This window comes from Tympanuchus pallidicinctus, unplaced genomic scaffold, assembly GCF_026119805.1.
Source record: "Tympanuchus pallidicinctus isolate F22 unplaced genomic scaffold, pur_lepc_1.0 scaffold18, whole genome shotgun sequence".
NCBI lineage: Eukaryota > Metazoa > Chordata > Aves > Galliformes > Phasianidae > Tympanuchus > Tympanuchus pallidicinctus.
Window position 1 is genome coordinate 11,571,258 of NW_026294699.1, and position 24,985 is coordinate 11,596,242.

Below are 24,985 nucleotides of genomic sequence, written 5' to 3' on the forward strand. Positions count from 1 at the left end.
ACACTTCTCTCACAGTGCATATTTTTTTTCAAGCTGCATTTGTCCCCAGAAAGCAAAGGACTCATAAATCAATTTCTTACTGCAAGCAGTGATAACTAAATCATACTTAGAGCAAAAAGGTTTCTTTCTAGTGACACTTTCATCCATTCCTCATTGTTTTACAAATTCCAAATCTCTGATTAATAAGTGTAGCGACAGAAAAAATGATTTTGTTCTTTAAATGTGATCATCTTAGGAAAAACAATATCTAGTAGTCAGATTTTTGTCTTAGTGATCTTTAAAGTTCCATTGATATTTACAGCTGTTGAAGATTGTGCTGAAAGATACCACAAGCAGCTGAGGCTCAATAAAACACAATATTAGTTCCAAGCATCCACTCTCTTTTCTATCAAAAAATATGGATTTTGCAGTGCTGCTGTAATGGCAGCAACTTTCTCCAGGTTCATAAAAAAAAAATCCCTCCATGTTTTGTGCTCTAAATTTGTAATGAAACATATTGGTCAAATATAAAAATGTGCTTTGCACCTCAGAGTGTGTCTCTCGGGAAGAATCCACTTCCAAAAGAGCCTTAAAGCATGTTTTTTGGCAGCTTTTTTCCTCCTGCCCCACTTCCACACTGCAATATGAGCAGTGTCCATCAGCACACAGTCCCAAGGTACAACTCAGTGCTCCTCTCCTTTCCTTACCCTATAAGTTAAGAGATCTAAAGAAATTAATTATTAAAACATATGTTTAAAACTGGTGCCAAACAAATTATGAGCAGAGAGAAAAACAGTGAGGTTCAATGTAGTCAAGTCAAACAGCTTTAGAAAACAGTCCTAAGATTTGTTTATCCTGTGGTGTAAATGTTTTCCCTCTACTGAAGCAGCAGACAAAAATGCTTAAAACACTGACAGCACCCAGGACTACTCAAGCAAAGTACTTGAGAAGACGGTGGGAGATTTCCCTATAGTCTTTCATATATATATAAGCCCTAAGGACAGCAGTAAAATTTTGTGTAAAACGATTGCTAGCGTTGGGCTGTTCCTTTAAGTTGGAAGCACTCGATGCATAGGTTTGATTAAAAATGAATAACAGAATGCTCTTGAATTTCACTTAAAGAAATAACTTTCTGCAAAATATTCTTCTCCCTCAGGTACTTAAAAGTTGGTTTTAAATGTAACATGGAGTGTGCAAATGTACAGCCAGAAAACAGCAACTCACAGCTGTCGTACCCCTCACTGCAAGAGATGCCACTCCATTACAGTGGCAGACCTAAGAGATCTGCAGACTTTGTTCTTTAAATTATTGCTCAGATATACACAGCAGACTTGACAGCCTCCGAATGTATTGCTGGCTAATGCTAATCATCAGAATTTTAATTGAAGTACTATCTGGTGTACGTGAAAAGTAATTACGTGCAACTAACACAAGTTGTGTGACCGGCTGCAATATGCAGAGAAGTGCATTGTTGGCACTAGAGCTGCTCATATAAAATGAAGTGGTGTTTGCTTTAAAGTGAAAAATGCCTACACAGAGCATTAAGAGAGCTGTTACCATCCAGACAAAACCTAATCTAATACTACTATTAACTCAAAAACAAATATGCTATCCCACATACCTTAAACTTTCTCACTGTTTTGTTGTAGCTACTTGTTTTCTTCCTGAGAATATTATTAATGCATTTAAAATTTTACCTTAACAAATGCTAAGTAAGTCTGCCCTAGCTTTGCTTAGTTGCAGGGCATTATGAGTGTCCAAAGCCAAAGGAAGGTATATTTGAAGGCTGCTTGTGCCTAACATGTTTTCCTTCCACAATCTGTCAGCACATTTAGTATCTATCAGAGCTAGTAATGACCACATACATTCAAATGCCTAATGAAGTGTTCTCACTGCAAAAAAATAGATATTCACACAAACCTAACGGCAAAGCAATTCATCTTCACTGTCTGGCAGGACGAAGTGCATCTGTGAAGAATTTGGGTTCATTTGCAGTTAACTAAGTGACAAAATGTCCACCTAGCTAAAAGGGATGCCCCAAAACTCATTTTAAATGAGAAAAATAAACTTTTTTGTTTTATATCAGACAGCGTTCCACTAGCAAAAGACCTATGAGGTAATACTTACCTATCTGCAGCTTGTATGGGGAAAAGGATTTCACTGTAGAAAGTTATTGAGGATAGTAAAAATTTCTTTATCGCTGAACTTCTCAAACAGATTTTTTTTTTTCTTGACTGCTGGATTCCACCTTTTCGGTTAAGTTCTTCACTTAGAAAAACAGCAAAATTAATTAAAACTTGGGATTTAATTCCTCACTATGACAGCTAAAGGCACTTGCAGATCTGCACAGTGCCTTACCCTCCAAGGTAGCGTACGTGCGTGGTGTGAAGGAAGGGCAATGCTCTCTGCTCTGAAGTCTGAGGAAGCACACCCAGGGAAGGCAACCTGAAAACATGACATCTCAGAGCAGTGATTTCTTTTGATGCAGTTACCTTGAGGGAAGTTAATGTTTTCTGTAGGATGTGAGGGAAAACAGATGGAATCCTCCCATCAGTCAAGTCCCTGGATAATGGCTCTGTTCTTATTCCACATTAGTCTGTTCAAGTATTTGGAAAACATTCATCTGTCATAGTGTAATGTGAACTATTTAAGTATTCTAGGAAATTTTTCACGTAATATTAAAAAACATCCCCAAATCTAACTCTTCTCCTTACTTAATCTCTCTTGCTGTTGATCTTCTGGCCTTCTCTCTCAGATTCCCCATTTTATAGCCTTCTGGCACATACACACTTTCCTGCTGATGATCTAGGAACATCTTTTAAAACCAAATTGAAATTTGGTGAAAGATAATGCACAAAAGCCAAAATGAATATACATGCATGCTGCACTAAGTAGAAGAAGAAAAATTTAGGACTTAAATTTTTAAATACATGCCAGCATGTCACACTATCTCTGCTGCAGATACGTTACTCACCCTAAGTTGGAAACTATGTCAACAACTCCACGAGTATGAACAGGCTTTTTGCTTCACATTCATATATTATACAGGGATCTGCTGGCTTTACATTTTTATTCATCTAGGAGGAACTTGTCACAAAAAGGATTATATAAAAAAATTAACACCTGTTATTCTTATATTATAGCACCTGCACTGCTAAAGTGAGAATAATATACAGTTATATATGCAGTTCTTTGCTGCAAATTTCCACCAGTTAAATAAAATATGCAGTTTGGGGAAAAAAAAAAAATTATCTGTCTCAAAGGAAATTTTCTCCCACAAAATAATGTGTCTGCTCATGCTCACAGAGTAAAACTACCACTCTGAATTTCCTTCATAAAAAACTGAAACCAAAGCCATCTACTGACTCAATTCCTCTGCCCTTAGCCTAAATAATTGGTACTCTTCTCCTTAGAGATCAGTAAGAGAATCAAAATTACAGGTCTGTTCCTTATGATCATCAGAATTCATTAGAGCTAGCAACTGGCAAGGTATACACAGAATATTAGAAACCACAAAGTACTTATTTGTACTTTCTTAGTTGTCTTCAATGCATTTGCCAAATATCTTAAAATCTTGTGACAGTTCAGAAATACACCTTCTGTTCTCTTAGCTCCTATGCTATGTAAACCCTTGTTGCAGAGCCAACAAAGTGCTGTTCCTTGAAACATTTTAAGATAGTGTGCGTTCTTGTTTTTTATTTCTCCAGAATTACTCCTTACTTTCATATTTGTCATTCAGTGAGAACTCTACATGCCCTCTACCTCTCTTCCCATATCAATGAAATTGGTTTCATCTAATGGTGACACCAGCCATGCATCCCCATGTAAATAAGCCTTGGGATCACTAACACCTTTCTTCTGTTACAGTATAACTAACTGTGTGCACCGTAAGGCTGTCCTGTGAGCAAAAGTTAACTCAAACCTACTTGAATGAACACATTTCTTACAAGTTGCCACAGATTTTTAAAAAATTAAAAGGATGGAACAAAGCCAACTTTGTATTCAACAAGCATTGATAAGAAATTACTTTGGTTGGTTTGTGTACCCAAACCAACTCTTCTCTCCTCATCTTTAACGCTGCTTGTTTCCTCAGTCTGCACACACTGCAGCCATGTCACCCTTGGAAATCATTATTGTAGCTGACAGAGTAGCTGATTGATGTGGCTAAATCATTGTAAGCTTGTTTAAGAGGATTAAAAAAGCTTTATATTGATTTAGCAATATAAGGTACTTTTAATCAGTTTAAAGAGCATCTACACAAGGTGGCTGCATCAATTGCACCGTTCTGTTTAGCAGGTGATCCAATGAGACATGCATCTATCCAACTGGATCACCTGCTAAACAGATCAGTTCAACTGCTACACCTCTGGTGTACAGAATGGCTGCAAGTGCAGCTTCCTCCAGAGAAGAAACAGAGTCACGGTAAGACAAATGCAGTTCTCACACTTTTATGTACATTCCTATATGTTTCAGGTTCCAGTATTCTTCAGGGCAGCTGCACTGGCTGCCAGAATATCACAGCAACATGTGAGTGCTGTATGGTTCTTCTAATACTTGGAGGCAGCAGTAGACCGACTGCACAGAATGCAAAGGTGATTGGTGTGAGTACCACAAATCTGCCACTTCCTGAACTTATCAAGCTCACTGTGTAAGATGTATCAAACTTCCTGGGAAGTTCACCTTTTCAGTGTGAGTATTTCTGCAAAAATAAATAAAACTAGAAGTCCTCAAATTCCTTTCAGACAATATTTCTGATCAGGGAGGTTTTAGGTATATTCCACTCCTACCATAGAACAGAATTTTATGCTTGTAAACATTAATTCAGTGCTGTGAATCGCAAGAGATTTTACCACAAAAATCCCAACTGTCTTGAAGTAAAAGCAAAGCATAGCACATGAAAACAGGAGTTTAAAACTAATGACACACATCTCTACTTGCAGTTTCCTTGTACTATAAGATAACCCACACAAATCTCATTTTCAGACCCTATTTGCTTGTCTGCGTCACTCTGTTTCCCAACAACAAAAAACTGCCTGATATCTGGACAACACATTTTTTTCAGTCTGCCTTATTATTATTATTTTTTTTAAATACTACATTCTCAGCATTGAAAAAAGAAAATGTGTAACATGGTAGGAGTGCAGGAAGTAGTATATTCATAATAGATAATAACTCGGGATTTGTCACTTTCCTCTCTGCAAGAGATTGCCCAGCAACCCACTGTTTCAGCTTCCAGCTTGTTTCCCATCAAATTACTACTAAACCACTCATAAATTATTACGCAGTTGCTTCACATCCTTGCAATGCCAATTTTAACAGTTTCAAAGAGCCTGTAATACTAGCATTCACATTTAGAAAATGCACATGAGTGGCAGTAAAATATGCAGTACGGATTAATAAAATCAGAATCCAGCAAGAGTTCTCTCTCTCTAATATCAAGTGTAAAGACTCAGCAACCTTTCTAGATCTTTGCAATATCCCATTACCATCAGATGCTAGCATGTCTGTCCCTTGGAGTGCATGAAAATGTACTGTGCAGTTAAAAATAACCACACATATTCTTGGCATTTCAACTGTTTTCTCATAAATTAGGCAAGTAAGAAAAATATTTTACACATACATAAGATAAATGTGATACATGTATGCAGACAGACACGCAGACATTTTATATTCAAAAATTTTGCAACTCCTATGTTCTCTAAATTAGCTTCAGTTACAAACACAGAATGGCCTTGTGACTACTTCAGAAAAGGATGAGCACACCTTGAGATAATAGCTAATCACAGTACAAGAACTCCACCATTACTGGGTGAGCTGCTAATTAGTCAAAGAGAAATAAAACTGTCATTTAGGCTAAAAAGATAAGGAAAAATAAACAATATTTAAAACTTTATGGTGAGGAAAACAGTATTAAGCATGGCTCTCAGTGAAAAGCTCATAGTAAAAAAGAAAAATCTCAGTATTCATTTAGTCCATTCAAGTAAACATAATTTGAGACATGAGCATTTACTTTTCCAAAATGTGTCATGAAAATGAATAGCAAGAAGGAAGTGCACATCCACTCCGTAATGGTGCACCAGGACCATTAAAACCACATGAATTATTTTGTCAAAGTGCTTAGGAAGATCAGAGATGGTCTTAAAATAACCATTTATCTCCAGCTTAGTATGAACAAGGCTACTTTACTCTCTTTAAACCTTAATTAGTGTATTTAAAAAGTAAGTTGCATTATCAAAGGTAATTAATCACATTTTAGGGAGAGGGGATGGATTGAGATTAAAACTTACATTCTGCTGCTAGGAATGATCTTGTGCCCATCTCTAAACCATGTCACTTGTGGTCTTGGATAGCTGAAGATATGCATGAAGTTTAGAACTGCAGCTTCTCCTTCAGTCACTGTTTTTTTCTGGTTTGTGTCCATGAAATTTCCCATGTCTGCAAAGTCAAAAAAAAATATGTATACTAATAGTTGTAGAAGTTCTCATCCTTCATTTCATTTCAGTAGTCAGAGAACGAAATGTGTTTTACCATAGTTATGGGCGTTGCTATAATTAGTCAACACAGAGCAACGAATCATGAGACAGCACTGATTGCCACACGTTGGGTGAGCAGTAAGGCATAAGGCCAAGCCAAGTGCTGCAAGGGCACACAAGAAGTCAGCTTTACAGAATGGCCAAAGTGTTCTTTTCAGATAACTGAGGGTGTTTTTACTGAAAGTAGAATTTTGATCTTTTTCTTTGTTTCCTATTGATGGTGGTGTGCTCTTGTGTTTCTGGTCGTTTTGGGGTTTTTTTTGCTTCTTTTCTTTATATTCTTTTTAAAGAATACTTCACTTCTTACTCTTCTAGCACACAAAAGAAAACATTGTGCTATGCAAAGAAATGCAAATGGCATATATAATTTTCTGAATTTCTGCTCACCAAATACTTTTTACCACAATACTTTTCCTTCTATCCATATCGAAACAAACAAGCAGCTGCATTACTTGTAGTCATCAATGTGAAGTTAGATCTACATAAGCAAACCATTATACATAAATGCATATCAAACTAACAAGACTGTAACGATGTTGGTAGCAATTAGTTCTTCTGGCTATATGCTGTGATTCAAATAGATCTTTGTCATTTACAAAAACATCAGCAGTATTAAACAGGAGCTTTTAGCAGAAATAATAATAATAATGGAAGAAGGAAAACTACAATTGCAGAACTTCTGTCTCTGAAGGTTTCATTTCATAGGAATCTATGGAGTCCTTGTTAAAAATTTAGCAAATATATTTTTCTTCTTTTCCTTTTGCCTTTTGTGTCTTATTTCTATCCATTAAAATATTATCCATTAAATTATCCATTAAAATGGGAGCTGTAGGCTCCCACTTATTCATCTTCCAAAGAGTTTCTATGCATTTTAATTTGCTTTAAAGTAGGAAACCAATACACACAACTATTCTGGTTTCTGACTCTAAGACTTTCTGGTTTGTTTTTATTTTAGGGACCACTGGGCTCAGGGATGTTCTCCGGGCCAGAGGGATGCGAGTGAGATGGAAACAGAACTCACTACCAGGTCTTTGGATGGAAGGAGATGAGAAGAGAGAACAAAAGAATTAAAAACACATGGTACTTTAAAGGTTTAACTATTTTTGTATTTTTCAAGTAATTTATTCAGACATTGCACTGCCTCTGTTGCTCCGTATTTCTTACAGCTGTAATCAGATCATCTACATGAAGCTTCAAACCGTGTAGGTGGATCCAATTAACTTCACTGTCATATGTTTATTGCAGTCTTCACAATTCAAGAGTTCTAAGCCCATTCTGTAATTAAGATTTACTCAGCAGTTTTCTTAACAGTATCTGTTTCCATTCAGCTAAATCATACATTAGAACATGTTACCAACGTTGTCTAAATTATTTACCAACTTCCCTGCTACATCAGAGGACACGGGCGAAAAAAATACCGCAGGTTATAGAAAATTTTAATCTATGTAAATGCTGTGCCAATCTGATGGACAAGTTTCACAAGAGAAGCAATATAGGTCACTATAGAATCAAGACAGATGATCTCCTAGGCCATGTAAGATCTGCTTTGCTTTGTCTCCATGGCACTGCCAGTGAAAATAAATAAATAAATAAGCTGCTTAACTCAGAGAGAGAAATCTTAACAGAGAGCTTTCTGGCCTTGCTCAGGAATGCAGAACTGTAAATTAAAGGAGTGTGGGGTGCGAATTTTAAGAGCAGAAAAGTAAACAATTACACTTTTTCTCTCAAGAAGAACCAAGAACATGGACACCTACCAAACAAAAAAAGTCTGGAGAAACAAAGCACTTTGCTGAAAATCCTTCTGTCATTCAGAAGGGAACAAAGTTATCTTTTCAAGAGACAGAAATCTTTAGCAGCAGCAGCAGCAAGATAAAGTATTCCTGTGCCACTTTCTCACCATCAATCCCACAAGTGCTTCCTCATGAATTGCTCCTTCTGCTATGGCAGCACAACTGCCTGTGCAGCTGCATACAGAGCCAGATAGTGGGGGAAGGAACAATTTTACCAAACCCTACAAGAATATAAGCACAAAATTCCACATAACTTCCCTCATGACACACTTAATAGCTTCCATAGGTTCCTTGAAACAGGTTTCTAATGAATAACTCAGTGTAGCTAAATTCCACTTACCAAATGACATTTACTAATACTGATTTTCCGTTTATTGACTTGGAGGAATTCAAATTTGATCCCCATGTTAGATTGCTAGCACAAAGGTTTCGTACTTCAAAACATAAAGGCTTAATTTTACTGTTATTTCCAAGCAACTCACTCGGGTAATATCTTCTGTATGTTAAACTTAAACAATATAAATAATTGGAGTATGCAATCATTCTTAAGCCATAGTAATTAGCACTAAATCCTCAGAATAAACTCAGTATTATCAAATGGAAGTTAGATGTGAAATTAGAAGTCAGCTCTGAAAAAATCTCCTCCGTCCAAACTGAAGAGGTACAAACATTGAAACACGTTGAGAACAGACAACGGTTCACAAGCTTTTGGCTCTGAAACAACCAGTTTTGTATCATGAGAATTATGATCTGAAGGCTTCAGGAAGCTGATCTCTTTCAGATATTCCATCCTTCCTTTTAGGAATCCATTTCTTTTTGGATTTTCTTTTTATTATTATTATTATTCTGTGCTATCTGGCCTTTGTTAATCCCTGCATATTTATGGAAGAGCACAATACTCTTCTTTTATCCTAGAGCTATCTCCACATGATCTCCTTCTGATAGTTTGAATAGCTTGAGTCTTCTCTAAAGACTCACTGTAGCACCACTTTGAGCTTGTTTCCCAAGTGTATATTACATTAAGTGTGAAGCTTCTCATGATGCAATAATTCTGAAATTAATATTATATGCAATACATTTTCAGACTAGCAAATTTTATTGGTACCCACAAAAAGGATCAGTTAGTTAACAATTTGACAGAATAACTTCTATCCAAACCTACATGCCACTTGAACTTCAGATCTCCTCTGCAGCAATGCCCCCATTCTGTTACGCACAATGCATTGATAAAAGCCAGCATCAGACCTCTGCAAAGCTGGAATGATGTACCTGTAAGAGAAAAATACAGAATTGTAATACACTTCTTCTCACATGCAGATCAATGCTGCTTTCCATTGCATTTCATGTTATTCCTTTAATATTGTCTCAAAGGCATATTGCATTTTTTCTTAAGAATAGCAAACTTCTAGTCTTAAGAAATACAATTTATAAATACTAATTAGTCTCCACAGTTTCTCTTGAAATGTGGGCTTAAATGCTTTCCTTAGCTTTATCTAACCTCGTTCATAAGGCAAAGATGCCTGGTGTTTTATTCTGAGCTGGCACAAGAAGACTGCAATCTAAACATAGGCAGCAGGAAGCCTCACAAGGACTATCAAAGCTCTGTCGGAAAAAGAACTGTTTACTACACTGCATGACCAGCGTAACTCCAAAGAGCACTGAAAAAGACAGTGCACTGCACACTGTATTTGTTCTGCCCTTTGATGTACAAAAGAAGTCACTACATTCCACTACTGCTCACCTTCTGCATTCAGCTACATCTGATCACTCAACACGAAAATGAGCTGATGAGCACGGTTTTAATGTGAATAAAACACAAGAATAATATAGATAACCCTGCATTAAGCAAACATAAATCAAAGCACATATTTCCCCCGGTCACCTTCTGAAGATATTATGGTGGGATAAATGAAAGCCTTTATGAAAAGGAAAAACAATACCACTGAACTTTAATCTTTGAAATTTAATCCCGCTAAAAGAAAGGATCTCTTCCCATACTCACACATAGCAGACACACCCACACACAGAGCAGCTAATATGTGAACAGGATCAGACAACACAAAAACAAAGGATAGAGAAGAAATCTAATTTAAGTGATAAATGTTGTCTGTAATCACTGCATTATAATCACAATCAAAGACATTACAGCAAATAGGTCAACCGACCTAAAAGAGTAAATAAAACCAGAGCCCAGTGCCACCAACAAATGGCACCAATCTAATCTGATGCCTAGCAGCCCTGGCTTCCTGAGGATGAGTTACGGGCACTTGTGCTGTCTGCCTGCCTGTGCTGACTCCTCCTGACCTGCTCTGGTGCAACCAGCAAATTTCCTTCAGGGATTATGACAATTTGTACTGGGAAGATAAGACAGACTCACAATCCTGCTCCGTTTGGAAGCAGTAAGCTGGACAAACAGCACACAAACACTTGCTGTTCAGTGAGTAGATACAACCCTGAATCTACCACATTGCCTTGCCTGATGAGTGTGACATAGGAAACAGAAAATAGGTGAAAATAAAGGGTGTAAGATAGAAATCAAGACAACATATGGCTTCCTGTTTTCCTTCCAGAATAATTTCCTTCTACAGCAGATGACTGCTGCAAAGCATCACTAGCCAAAAAATATATATTTAAAGATTCTGACAAATAAATATTGATAATTCATTTTAACAGCTAATATTACCACACTTGTTATTGTACTTGGCAAAAATTAATTCTTCTGCTTGTCTACAAAACGGAGCCAAAATTAAAGGCTTATTTCTCTGCTCCTCATCTATACCAAGAAAATAATAGTTACTTCTTCCACTAGGACAAAACAAATCAATTACATCAGAAATCTCCTACATTAGTGTTCTTTTCTAACTTATTAATGTTTCAGCAGAAAACATTCATAATATCTTGCCTGAAGAAAACCTTTTGGTAGAAAAGCTTTTAAAAGTTTGCGTGAAAATCCCATCTATCTTGGGAATTCCAGCACAGCCCAAACCTACACCTCTCAGTGGATCTACCAAATAGCAACGTGCAGGAAAGGCAAACAAATGGCACATCCTGGAACATGGATTTGAAAATGGGATGAGTCAGGGTTTTCTGAGTGACAACGTAATGGGATACGTGCAGATTGTCAAAGAAAGAAAAAGCAAGAGCTTGAAAAACGTTTTGGAAGGATGCTGTGTGAGATGGGAAGCAACAAGGAAGAAAGTAGGAAGACTTCTAAGGAAAGAAGGGACTTGAAAGGAAATTAAACTGATTTGGCTGGTGCGCTGCTCGTGTTTGGGATAAAAGGGAAGAATACTTAAGAAACAAATATGATGCAGCCTGATCACACAGGACCTTAAAAGAAAAAACATGATCCAAGTCTGACAATGAGCTCCTCAGAGAAGAAGAAAAGTTAACTGCTCAGCACTTGGTTGTTGTGCCAACTTCAACTATTCAGTACTCAATCATTACTTGACTGTTCAGAAGAATGTTCTACACAAGTCACTGAAAAGAACACACTTGTTTCTGAAGAGGAAAATCATCTGATCTCTGGTTCTGACAGACATCAGAAGAAAAGCGAATCTAGACTGGGGGAAGGAAATGGATTCAAGTTTTCCAGCTAGCAATTTTAAAAGGCAATCACAGCAGGATGTCACGTTTCTAGAAAAAAAGAGTGATATATGCTTTTTGTCTAGGATAAAACTCATGTTCAGTGTTAAAAAAAAAAATATAATAAAATATAATAATCAGATACTTTTAAGCAGTTCACAAGGAAAGCATACTAGTGCTTAGAATAACCTTGGTTTCTAAGATTAAATAAACTAAAATCCTCAGGCAACAAAGGGAAATGCAGACAATGCATTTGGTCCAGAACTTAATTCCACAGAAAACAAACGAATCAAGAAAACCAACCAACCAGTAGGGGAGGAGGAAAAAAAAAAAGACAGACACTGAACTTTGAATACTCACTACTTACAAATGCAACCAAAATTGCTACTTTAGTCAGCAATATTGATTTGTTTTCACTACATGCAACTCAGATCACAAAGAATTTGTAAGGTTGGTTTATAAATTCTTAATACAAACTGGTGTATGCACAGTCACTATAAAGGCCAGGCTGTGTGCATAATCAGCATCGTTATACGAAGAAAAGCTGTTCATGTGGGGTCACCAGGGGCAAAATGCAAAGGCTCCAATTAGTTCTTTACTCACTTGGTGTGTCATAATAAGCTTGGAATATTTTCAGCAAGGTACAATATACACATTACTTTAAAACACAAGAAGTAATATCAATTACTGGAAATCTTTGATTCATGATTCAACTTGTAGCCAGAGTCACACAAGAAAGATTCATGCATTTAAAAAGAATATTTACCTAGGAGCTGCAGAACAAACTATCATGGGGTCAAAGTTTAACTTCTGCAACCACAATTTTTATGTCTAAGCATATTCTTTCTTTCCTTTAATTCATCCCAATGTACCTATGCCACATAACCCTCCTTGGAAGCTTAAAGTTCTGTACTGCCACAGAATCGAGATCCTCTCTGGCTGCTCCCTGACTGCAGTAAGGAACTACAGATGAGCAGTAGGATGGGTGCAATGTCTAAAATAATATTTTCTGTCAATGTTATTTTACTATGAACTAGTAGCTTCCTACCTTTTTAACCACCTTTGTAGCAGGTGTTTTAGTTACAAATGGAAAAGAGAACCATATTCTGATACACTGATTCTAACTTACACTGCAATTCACACCAAATTTTGTGTTTTGAATCTCAGTGAGCTTATTAGGGATGTGCACTTATGCAGTAAGAACCGTGGCACTCTGATGTTAGTTTCAAAATGTCATACACTCCTGTTCAGATTTTCTGTTATTCTGAAGTGTAAGTCCCTCAGTACTTGCACACCAACTGAGCTCAAGCTCTAGCCTCTGCTTTTTGTTATCACTCCATAATCATGCAATCTTGCCCCTGTCTAGTTTCTTTCTGTTATTTTCTCAGCGTCTTACATGGGTAGAAGCTGTCATCAGCTGCAAACTGCGATGGACTCAGTTGTTGTTAGTCAAAACAACAGTGGCATTTATCCCAAGCAATGTTCAAACCTTCCCTGATTAGCAGGGCTATTATAGATCTTAATTATGGACTACCATGTATAAACAGCATAGAATACTATAACATTATCCACCTTCTTGTATCAATCTATACTCTAATTTCTTTCTGCAATGGTAGGAGAATATTTCCCTACTTCTTGTAATTATATTAAGAACAGAATTGAGCTTGCTCAGCTAAATACGAGTGCTAGTACTAGGGGGTCTGTCTCTCACATCCCTGCACGTTAAAACTTCTGAAATCACCAGGTAATTCAACAGAACTTAAAAGAAGCACAGGAGTTGCAGAAATATTAAATTTCTATAAGGTTATGGAAATCAGCAATTGCATAGGGGAGACCCAGTTAATGTTGCCATGAAGGAAAAGGCAGACAAATCTTGGCTGCTCTACACTTTGATGTTTGGCCAGCCATCTGCTGCCTATCAACAAAAACCTAGCTCTGATTAGCCACAGTGTGCTTTCTCTCTTGCCTAATGGGATGTGTTGAGGGAGTCAACGAGGTTCAGGGAACAAAGTGCATAATCACAAAAGAACAGTTTAACTACAAATTTTCACATTCTCAGAAGTAAAAATGAAAGTTACATATGGAGTTTAAGATAGACCACATACTTTTATTTCTACAGCTTAATAAGACAAACAGATCCACTGATGTTAGTACCCTTCAAGGATAGGTAGTATATCATACATAACATTTAACCAATGCCTGTTCTGCTTTCAGCATGCAGGAAAGTACCTAAGGTAGCAAAAAAATACAGATCAAAGTGACCTTAAAAACTTCCTTTCAATCCTCAAAAAAATCCCAATTTTTATTCAGTAACATCTAAACAAATATCAGCAATGTGCCTGCTCTTCACTACAAGTATGTATTAAACTTCAAAACCAGCAAAATCACTGTTGATACTTAGAAGATTCTACATCAGAAACTTTGTTTTGGAGTGTTGAACACATTCAACAAAGGCAATTCTCTGAGACATCTCACCCACCTACAAAAAACGATCTTCATAATTTAAAAAAAAAAAAATTGTAAATACACCAGTATTTACAAATGTGATTTCATGTATTGGGTTATTTTTGTTTAAAATTATACTTAGAGAAGGCTTTTATTTACTTGTATTCACTGGAGTAGGTGGTTATTTCACTGTCATTGTGTAACCACTTAAATTCCAAGGGCCAGCTGCCTTCAGCAAGGCACGTAAGGACGAGTCGATTTCCTTCCAGGTGGATCTGGGGCAAGCCTGGCTCTGTCTTGAAGTATGGAGCAACATCATCTGAAACAGAAACAAAATAGTTCTGTAAGTTAAGCAAGTGTAGCACGAGACACCAATTCTTTGCTCCTTTTTTCCTCAAAACGAGCAATATAACAGCTACAACATGACTCAGTAGTTAAGGCATACGCTATTATATTTATAACCAAGCTTGCTAAGGAAATTAATTCCCAAGTATACAAAATTGTAATAACCTCAGACTTCGCACATATTTAGAAGGAAAGTGCATATTCAGCCAAGATTTTGTCCACATTTAGTACTTATACATACAGCACTGTCTATTGTGCTAGACAACAAACAGCTCTATTAGTTTGTTTTGTGCTTTTTTCCCCCATTCTCTGTGAGGTTTAAATCCACTCAAAACACTTTATTTTTTTAATAGAAAGCACAAGAGTAATCTCGGATAGGAATGATTATCACAGCAGGAGAAGTCTCAGGGTAAATGAAGAACTTGAAGAGGAAAAAAAAAGAGTTTAGAACAGAAGATCTCAAAGAATTGCACAATAAATGTGTTTTTCAATATTACTGCTAAGCAAAATGCATTAAATTATATTACCCCAAACCACTAACAGATTTTGAATTAGGGTACTTCAATAATGTTCAAGGATCACATGTAGTCTCAAACTTGTTCTCCTGTGGATCACAAACGTTCAAAATACTTCAAGCAGCATGATTCTCAACTGCTAAATTGCCATACCTCCACTAACAAGCAGATTTATTGCAGTTTTAAACCCGTTGGGATGCACCCCTTAGTCGACTCTGGGAGATCAAGGCTTTCACACTTCACACCTCAAATTTCTACTTGTAACTCTGTCAGAACCATAGACCGTTCATTTAAAAATTTACAAATGCCTTCTGTCATCAAAGGAATGGGTACGTCTGTGCAAGTAAAAATACACAAATGTTATGCTAAAGGCCTGAGATTTGATGTGAAATACAGAATAATATTACAGGCTGGCCTGTAGAGAGGACGTGAGGTCACCTCCTTGGAGATGGTCCCAAGGGTGAGTGGATGCAGGCAAGTACCCCAAGCAGGAGCACGCAGAGCTGTGCGCCCAAGTGGGACCCAGAGGTTCCTTCTCAACTCAGGCAGTCAGAGAATACTTTGAAAGTATCATCAGTGTTACCGACTTCTGGGAGACTCCCAAGGGAGTTTTGAGACAGACTGCCAGGAAAGATGCCAGTCTACCTTGTGAAAAATACACTGGCAAAGAGGTGCATCTGTATTTAAGGGAAGGGGTTGTCCCAGGAGTTTCCAAGTCCTACAGCACAGGGTTCCACTGCTGAGTTAAAATGACTAGCACTGTGTTCACTGAAAATAGTTCTATTTACCTGCTCATATTGAAAGGCTCACGGAATGAGGTCATTCATTGTTCTTCCCTGAAGGAAGCTGAACCATTTACAGTAAGACCATAACGAAGCTAACTCCATAACTCTGAACCTCTACCCAGGTAACTCGTTGATCTTTTTTTTTTTGAGGGGTTTAAAGAACCTAACAAGATAGCACCTTTCATTACTTCACTCTGAGTTACCCACTTACACATCTCAGTTTACGTTTCTCCAAGAGCAACTGATTTACTCGAAAGGCAGCCTGCTGCCCACAGTCCTGTCACTCAGCCATACCTCTCTCACTCAAACAATCCCAAGGCTGTGATGCTGCAGCCCACTCACGGCTTTCCCCCATTTAGAATACCACAGTCAAGCTGGTATTACATGAAAATGGTTCTCAAAATTCAATCCAATTCTGTTAGAAGCTAAAATTTAATAGACCTAGGGGAATATTTTGATAAAGAATATGCCATGCTTTATAAATTATCGCAGCTCTCTGGAAGATTTACTTAAAGCCTTGAAGTAATTTTATCTTCTAATCTTTTATTCCTGACTTCCTCATCAATCAGATCCCATCAGTTTATCAAATTCAATTATGTAATCAGAGCTCACTAAATATTCACCGAAAGCACAAATGAAAATAAAATAATAGGCAAGGATTCCACGAAGGCAGCGGTGAAGCTCTAATGGTATCGGTACGGCACAGCGCCGCTCACCGCACAGGTAGAAGATCCGTATGGCATTCCACAGATGTCACCTACAGGGACAAGTCTGGGTGTTGTAAAGCATCACAGGGAAACTGGAAAATCAGCAGGCATAACGAAAGCTATTTCACAAAGAAAAGTGCAAAAAAGGAGGAGCTGGCTGTGGGATAGAGAACAAAGTGCATCCTTTAATAGGCATGGGAGACTTGGACTTTCATATAAGACAGGAAAGTCTCACTTAAGCCTAACTTTGGGCAATCAACAGTTTTCAAGTCGGAAGGCTCTCTTAACTTTTATTCTCTTGAAAAAAAGGAGCAAAAAGATAAAAAATGCATTTGAATCCTAGGAACAAGAGTAATAAAATAATGGAATTAGGACTTTTAGCTAAGAGAGTTTCATGACTATAAAAATGCAAGCATTCACATTACATGCTGTTGCTTTCCTCTGACTACAATGTGGGTTAACACTTCCAGCCTCTCTGGCTCTTCAGCTCGGCTGTCTTAAAAATAAAAATAAAATGTCTGAGCTGCAAGGAGGAATAAAAGGATAAGATGCGTATCAGTGGGTGCATATATCCAGCTTCTGCAATTTTTCCAGCAGGTCTGCTTACCAAACACTAACCTCCTGACTGGTGCCCTTAAAAAGGATGACGTAGATTTATTTTCATGAAAATCTTAAGAAAAAAGCATGACTGAATGTCAAAATTATCTAGATATTTGCTCTAAAACCTGTCTGCCTTGCTTTTATGCATCGTTAAATGGAAAGTTACATTATACTGCCAGGTTAGCCTGTCTGTTTGCTTTCCTTGGCACATGAAAAGCTTAGATGAATTATATCTCAAAATATATTTTCGAGGCCCAATTTGACAATGCACATACACCTCTGGTTGGTTTAATGCTGACACTTAAACACACACAAAAAAATTCCTAGATGCATTTGTTACCAACTTTGGGCTTCTCCCCTGGCAGTTGAGGTTTGTCACAGGAGCTGAGAGGTCTCATTCTGTTCTCCCTGAAAACTAAAAATCCATATTTAATCTTGAACACCTCTACCCCACTGAGAAAAGGGAAGTTGACAGACTCCAGAGAAGTCCCACACCATCCACACCTGTGAAAAGCACTGAGGCTGCCCAGTTACATCTTAGCAATTTTCCCTTCGGAAATCCAGACAAAATCACTTGTTCATATCCTGAGAAAATGAGTAACAGTTTCAGAGATGTTCAGAGAAGGATTTTAGCGAGTACAGAGAACAGGTTAGCACATCCTCACAGCCATTGCAATTTGTCTTCATTAGATAAATCTGCTCTCAAATCATTTTAGGTGAGACAATATTGAATATTAAAAGTAGATTAACCTGTTCATGAATCAAATCAGAGGAAATACAGCTCAATCACTAATACATTTCATTTTTACCATCAATTCCCATACCTCAGTTTACCCAAGAGGCATGATATTGAAAACAAATTTCTGGCTGCAAAACTTTTCGTTGAACTCTAGCAAAAACACAACTTATTTATTAAAATGCACATCTACAGTGATTCCACCTTTTTGGAGTTTGGTAAAGCATGATGTCCATTGCCCTTTTTCATACACATATGTAAAGCCATGACCAGCTGACACAGAAGATAATATCTCTGAGCAATTTCCCAGGAAAATGAGACTACAAGCTTTCCATACAGTGGCAATTACAAATGCATTTGCACTCCCTATTTGCAAGGAAAAGAGATGTGAGCTATCTTAAGTTAGGTTAATAACTGCCACAAAAACAGCTTCTTAGAAGACCTATGTTGTACATTACACAACAGCTAAAAAGGAAACAATCAGGAAGCTCAAACTTCAGACAATCTTTTCAGCAATCTGAGTAAAGAGGTGAAACTCTGGGCAGCAGAATCCCATCAAAAAGATTCAAGTTCAGCTGTGGAATTCATAAGCCAATGCTTTGGATTGCACACAGTAATTGAGCATGAGCTGCTCTGTGCTGATTGACAGCTGATAACTGTAACCTTCTGGGGAATCACAGCCATTTCCTTCTTATTCATGGCTTAGATATGCAAAAGATTTTTCTCTTTTTCTTTTTGAACTGATCCTAATTCCTGACACGTATACATGCATGTACTGGCTCCGGATCCAAGTTGTACGCTTTGATAGAAATAAACTTCAATAGCTTATATAACATATGTATTTGTAAGAACTACATGGTGAATCTTGGGAAACGTAACAGGAAGTCAAACTGAGCTCGTACATTTCAGTCAATCTTCTTTTTATTTCAAACCTTTTAAAATGCATTCAAGTGGTGTGAAAGTTAGTATTTGATCTATATGTAACTGTCAACGTCAAACACACATGAGAGCACTGAGTCACTTTAACCATATTGATTTGCAGTAAGGCTATTTTACCCAAAATATTGGTATCTGAGATTCAGATTTTCTTGGTTGGAAGTGTGACATAAATCACTAAATAGAACAATTAAATTAAAATTGCATCATACTACCTCATGCTAAGCCTGGATTTGGGATGCATCACAGTGAATATTTCATTAAAGCACCGGGTTATTTTTCAAGTATACTGCCATGGTTCAGAATTTTTGCACAGTAGTATAAAACATTTCCTTAAAAGGATTTCTTGAACTTTTATCAGAGACAATATCTGATTTCATATCAGAATAATACTGAAGCACATGTACTTAAAACAGCATTTAAATAATCAGTTTCATGAAGTCAACTAAATGAGCCCACGTGGCCCTTTTTTGTTCATGGTAGACAAGGAAGATAATGTACTTGTTGAACACGTCTGCTATCATCTCTAAATGCAAGTAACTGCTGAGGTTGATGGATGATGCTTTTAAAGGTTTAATTGGGGATGGAATTAAATTGTTTTAGGACTCAGCAAGTTCTGTGAGGGAACCTGCATATTTCTAGAATAAGTGACATTTATTTCTTTTAAATGTACAGTCAATGGAAGACAAGATTTCAATAGGTGCCTTTTTTTCATCTTGAATAGGTAAAATAACTAATTGGCTTGTCAGTTATTGGATAATTGCCAATCATTTGTTTGATCTGGATAGAAGAAATATTGAAGTTAAGATAACATACCTGTTGCACAATATCCCAATAGGAAAACGAAGCATCCTGTAATGTATAGATATGATTAGCTTTCAACAGCTCAGTAGAATAAGAGTCCCAAGTGGCAAGGATAAGTGTTTCATACTGATGGTTAAGTTGGTTTAATTAAAAGCCCTCTTTTCCTTTTTATTTTTTTATTTAATAAAAAAACACAAAACTTCAATCAGTGGTTATCTCTTAGAATTCCCCTCTTGTAACCATGAATTCCATGTTGAATTCCTCATTTCTTACACAGATCATGTTTGACCAAAATCTTGATGAATCGATGGTATTGTTTAAAAGAAGAAACATGACAGATCCCTCAGACTTGTGCAATACTAAGGTACACATTCTGAAACGTGTTGCTTCAGGAAAACCCGCCTTGTTTTAAAGCACAAGCATTTCATAATTTTATAAAACAACCGCATGTTTTATTTTTGTACCTTCTTCCATTTTTCTCTACAAACTGCTGAAGAAATTACAAAAATAGCTGAGCACAACATGCAAATATAAGACAATTAAAGGCCAGAGCAGTATTTTGATGATTAAAAAAAGAATATCCTATTATCACTTGTTGCCTAAAACTCTTTAAGTGTAACCTCTGGTGTTTATAAAATCTGCTCTCTCGCACTGTCATCTATTTAAAGACCATCCTTTCCATCACTACAGACTTCTTGAAGATATCTTTTCCCTTTTGAGAAACAACTTTTTGAGGCTTGCAGCATTCGAGCAGAAGCAGGACTGAAGGGAAGAGTGCCCACAGAAGCACAAAAAGAGACCTGGATTCTGACAGAAAACATCATGCTCAATAACATCATTCTGTTTCAAATTCCATATGACACGCTCCGGGTTATCCCCAGTGAGAAAAATCTTCCCACATGCAGTTGTACAGTGTTTTTCTTAACATTGATTTCTTTAACAGACCAGACAAGAAAAAGGGCCAATACCATTTAAACTGAGCCTCAAGCAGCACCCGCTGTACTAATCCAAAGTCTGATCTCCCAGTTTAATTTCTATACCTCATTTTTTAGTTTCTCTTTCTGGCTCACTGTCATATTTGAGTCAGGACAAGGAAAAAGAGGTGGGTATTTATTTTTTTTTATATCAGAAGGCAATGAAACAGAACATAGAATCACAGAATTACTGAGCTATACAACTGAAAAATCAAGAAACAATAGATGATTTTCTTAAATTACGTACGATGTAATTCATTCTTTCAACAGAGTGCAGAATTCTTGGGAAATGTTTGTAAGTGAATCAAAATCGAAGTTTCTAAGATGAAAAAGCACCACAGTATAATCAAGCAGGTAAATAAATGAGAACCCATCAAGTATCAAAACCAAACAAAAAAGTTCCAAAGAAATCTACGACCTCTCTAGTCTGAATTGGTATCAAAGCATAACCTCCATTCTTTTTATATTCTCTGAACACTTAGTGGTGTTTACAGAGACTTGGGGAGCTCACAAGGAAATAAGAAGTTACAGTTTAAATCTCAGTACATAGCAGGACAAAGGCTAAGACTGCCTTACAGAAAAAGAATCCAAGCAGTGCAGGATTTCCCTCACCACCTAGCTGCAACTGAAGCTACTGCTGCTGCTGTACAGTCTACACTCTCCAGCAGTTGTAGAGCCAGCTCCAATTGCACTGGTGTCTATGTAGATACACTGAATATTCCAATGGATGGCAAAATAACACCCTACAGACAAATTAAGATATATTATAAACATACATTCTACTAGTTTGTCCCTAGTATAAGAGGAATTCTGAGTGGCTTTTGTGGAGATTAATTAAATGCAAATGGTGTCAGCTGAGCAGTGGCTGGAAGGACCAGCACAGAATCACATGTGCAGCAGAAGGAGACAACAGCACAGCAAAGGCATTGCCAGGCTTGGAAAGGCACACAAGGTCACCTATGTATTATTTCAAGGAGAAAATTATTTCTAAGTGGCAAAGTGGCCATGAATAACCATAAAAGATATAAACACATCTCCTTTGATGAAGAGAGTGAATGGGAAATGATTTGTGCACAAACCTTTGTTCAACCACAACACCCACTCCTTACAGCTATTGTTGTTTTGTTTACACGTAGCTTCTAATTTTCTTTTTTGCCCTTTAAACTTGAAAATGTAAATAGGCCTCTAAATTGGATAAGGCCTGTCTCAACAAACTCAATTCAAAGGACCTCAATGGTGCTATTGAATTCAAGGGTGGTAAACGCACAATCATACGCCACAGCAAACAGACGTGAGATTGTTCACATCCTTCTGTGATGCTGAATTAGGGCAGAAAACACAATCAAAGCAGAGCCCAAAGTTCACAGAACTCAATTCAAGTATTCCCTTCATATTAAACTGACTGTGCACCAGACGCCCACTCAGTGCTTGAGTCAGGAACAGCAGCACGCACCGATCTCCTCACTTCACCTGGGCACTTCACCACGCATGTTCTGCAGACAGCTGCTTCATGCCTGTTTGTGTGCTACAAGGAGACCCAGCTTTGCGCTTTCATGAAGTAGGGCAGGCATCAATTAAAGGCCAGATCAAAGGCGCTTTGAAAGCCTGACATAAATTGGCTACCTTAATTTTCTCTAATACCATCACTTATTTCTGCATCTTTTGCACTAAATCCTTTCAGAACTATCCAAGTGGAATCTTTTCACCTCCTCAGGGATAATGCAAGTATCTAAACAGCATGGAATTATTTTCAGCAATACTGACAAAACATGTAATTTCTCCTTGTCAGAAGTTAGGAGAAACCGTTCGCTGTTCTTGAAAACGTAACTCAGCTTGACACTTCTGAAGGCAAAAAAAAAAAAGCAGTTTATTAATCTGAGTATTTTATTAAATTTTCTTTTTGGGTTATAAATAAGCAGCAAGTTAATACCGTTTTCAACTTCTGACAGTTGTAATGTTAATTACATGTACTGTGTTTTATAAATCAATACTTTATGTAAGAAGTGTTACTTAACTTGCCAAGCGTAGCAATAGATCAATGCATTTACTGTTCTTGCTAACATTGATGGATGACATACATCAAAAGGATGCGTAAAGGAAAAATAAGGGATCTATTTGTAAGTGAGACAGGGTTAAAACCCAGTTAGGTAGAGAGGGAGTTTAAATAGTGTTTTGAAAACAATGTCCTAACTTTATTAAGGTTTGTAAAGACGTGAATGACTTGTACCTCCCAAGCTTACCGTGTGTGTGTGTGTGTGTGTGTGCGTATGTGTGTTTACACTTAAGAACCATGCTCCCATATTGGTTTCACTGTAAATCTAAACATACTGCTAGATAATAAAAAATAAATCAAACATAATTGATAATTACTGTTGGTAAACACACTACAGTCAATGTGCTTACAATTTTAAAGGACACACCACTAAGATTTGCACTGTACATCCAACTTAAAGACTGCATCCTCTGCACAAGGAACCATATGAAAAGAAACCGCTCTGCTAAAAATCATTCTAAGAGCTTGTACGACTGCATCCAAACAGTGTGAATGGACATACAGCTCATTGTTATTAATATTCATTATTTATTTGTGCCACCTGAGGAGAACACATTGAGCACACTAAAATTAGGAAGTACCATAGAGCTAAAAGCTGTATAACAACAGCACATCAATTAAATATTAAAAGGCAATATTAGGGGCGTGTGTACACACAGGATGTATAATTCTGCACTGAAGTAGGAGGAAAATTTGTTTTTCTTCTGTCATGGATAGAACCTTTCAGGAAAAAAGTCATGACTACTCAATACTTAGTGTCAAAACCACAGAACAGTGGAAAACACCCCTTCACATAAGATTTAGCAAAACTTTCTCTTTTAATACATAGTTTTCAAGGCTACAGAAAGTTAAGGTATGTGAACTTGAAGTGTTCCCCTTTGGAACTAATTCCTGTCTGTTATATTTTAGTGCAATTTATCTGACTAGAAAATAAAAAGATACCTCTGCATGATATCATCAAACCATGGATCTAAGCACTAGCAGACTGTATTAGATCCATCACTCTGCACAACAGTTACAAAGAATGACCAGCATTTATTTCCTAGTCGCGCTAGCATGTTTGTGAGCTAACTAATGAAAAGGAACAACTGAAAAAATAGCAATAAAAGCCAAATAAAAAGGACCATTTAGAGACCTCTACATTAATCAGACTGAAGAAAGATTGAACTGCTTAACAAACTCTTTTAAAGTAGAAGAAATGAAACTATTTAGTCTACAAGCCGTGGTATCTCTTGGAGGGCAGTGAAGTACATGTAATGAGATGCCAATTAAGTGGAGAGAAGTCAGCAGATTATCCTTGTAGTTCAAGCATTTTGTCTCAAATAATCTGCCAAACGATGCCCCCTCATAAAAATCATTCTTACAATTTGTTAAAATTAGCATGAGTATAGAAGAGCTTGGATTGAGTACTGTCAAGAAAACTTGTTTTTCTAAGGTGAGCAGGAAGCTGTGCAAGCCCCCAGTCACCACAGTGAGGTGAGAACATCTCATCCCAGGGAAAAGTGCCAGATCTGCACCTTTCAGCTGTCTGTCCTTCTTGAAGATGGACGTCAAATGAAGATGGGCTGAAGGGAGGAACCCCTGCAGAAGCACAGAGCCTGGTCACATCTCACTGGTGCATACAAGTTGCCAAAGAAGAGAACCACCAGAGTCCTATGTTTCACCAATTGTATCACTGCCCTTGCTCAATCCAACTCAGACAAATAGTCAACCCTCTGCTCTTTACTTTGAATCTGCACCTCCTGCCAATAATGAAGACATATTTGAGAGGAAGATAGAGAAAGCCTAAGTCTTGATTCACAGATTCCTGTACCCTGCAGGATGTGAGCTCTGGGCAGGTTTACAAGCTCTGTGGAGCTGCTCACTGGGAAGCAATCTGCTGCCTTTGCTCCCTGCAGGATTTCACAAGTCCCTCCAGTCATCTGCTCTTGCTGTACGCTCTCCCATACATCACCGTGCTGACAATCTAGAAACTGGACCAGATGGATGTATAACCCAAAACAGAGTTGTTTGTTAAATCTAAAAGCTATTAATCAAAACAATTTCCTTTATTAAACTCCATGGGAGAAAGGGACAAATATATAGCTGCCATAATACACGCTTACTGGGAGTGCATCACAGCACAAAAGCAGCCCCAGGTTATCGTCACCAGGCTCCACCAGGGAAAAGTCTGAATAGGAACATTCTTCCTAAAAAAA

The 24,985-nt window shown here is 37.4% G+C and overlaps 1 protein-coding gene across 5 annotated transcripts in view; it reads right to left on the reverse strand.

Annotated features, from left to right (window-relative positions):
- The window catches only part of SDK1 (sidekick cell adhesion molecule 1), a 359,812-nt gene that overhangs the window by 252,173 nt on the left and 82,654 nt on the right, over window positions 1-24,985 (reverse strand). For 4 of the 5 annotated variants that reach the window (XM_052679608.1, XM_052679609.1, XM_052679606.1 and 1 more), the window contains exons 2-4: window positions 14,492-14,651; window positions 9,465-9,571; window positions 6,267-6,414 (exon numbers count right to left, since the gene is read on the reverse strand). In XM_052679608.1, coding sequence (XP_052535568.1) covers window positions 6,267-6,414; window positions 9,465-9,571; window positions 14,492-14,651 — 415 coding nt within the window. Of the gene's footprint in view, window positions 1-6,266; window positions 6,415-9,464; window positions 9,572-14,491; window positions 14,652-24,892; window positions 24,912-24,985 lie in introns of those variants that run through there. The other variant, XM_052679611.1, reaches the window with a different exon arrangement.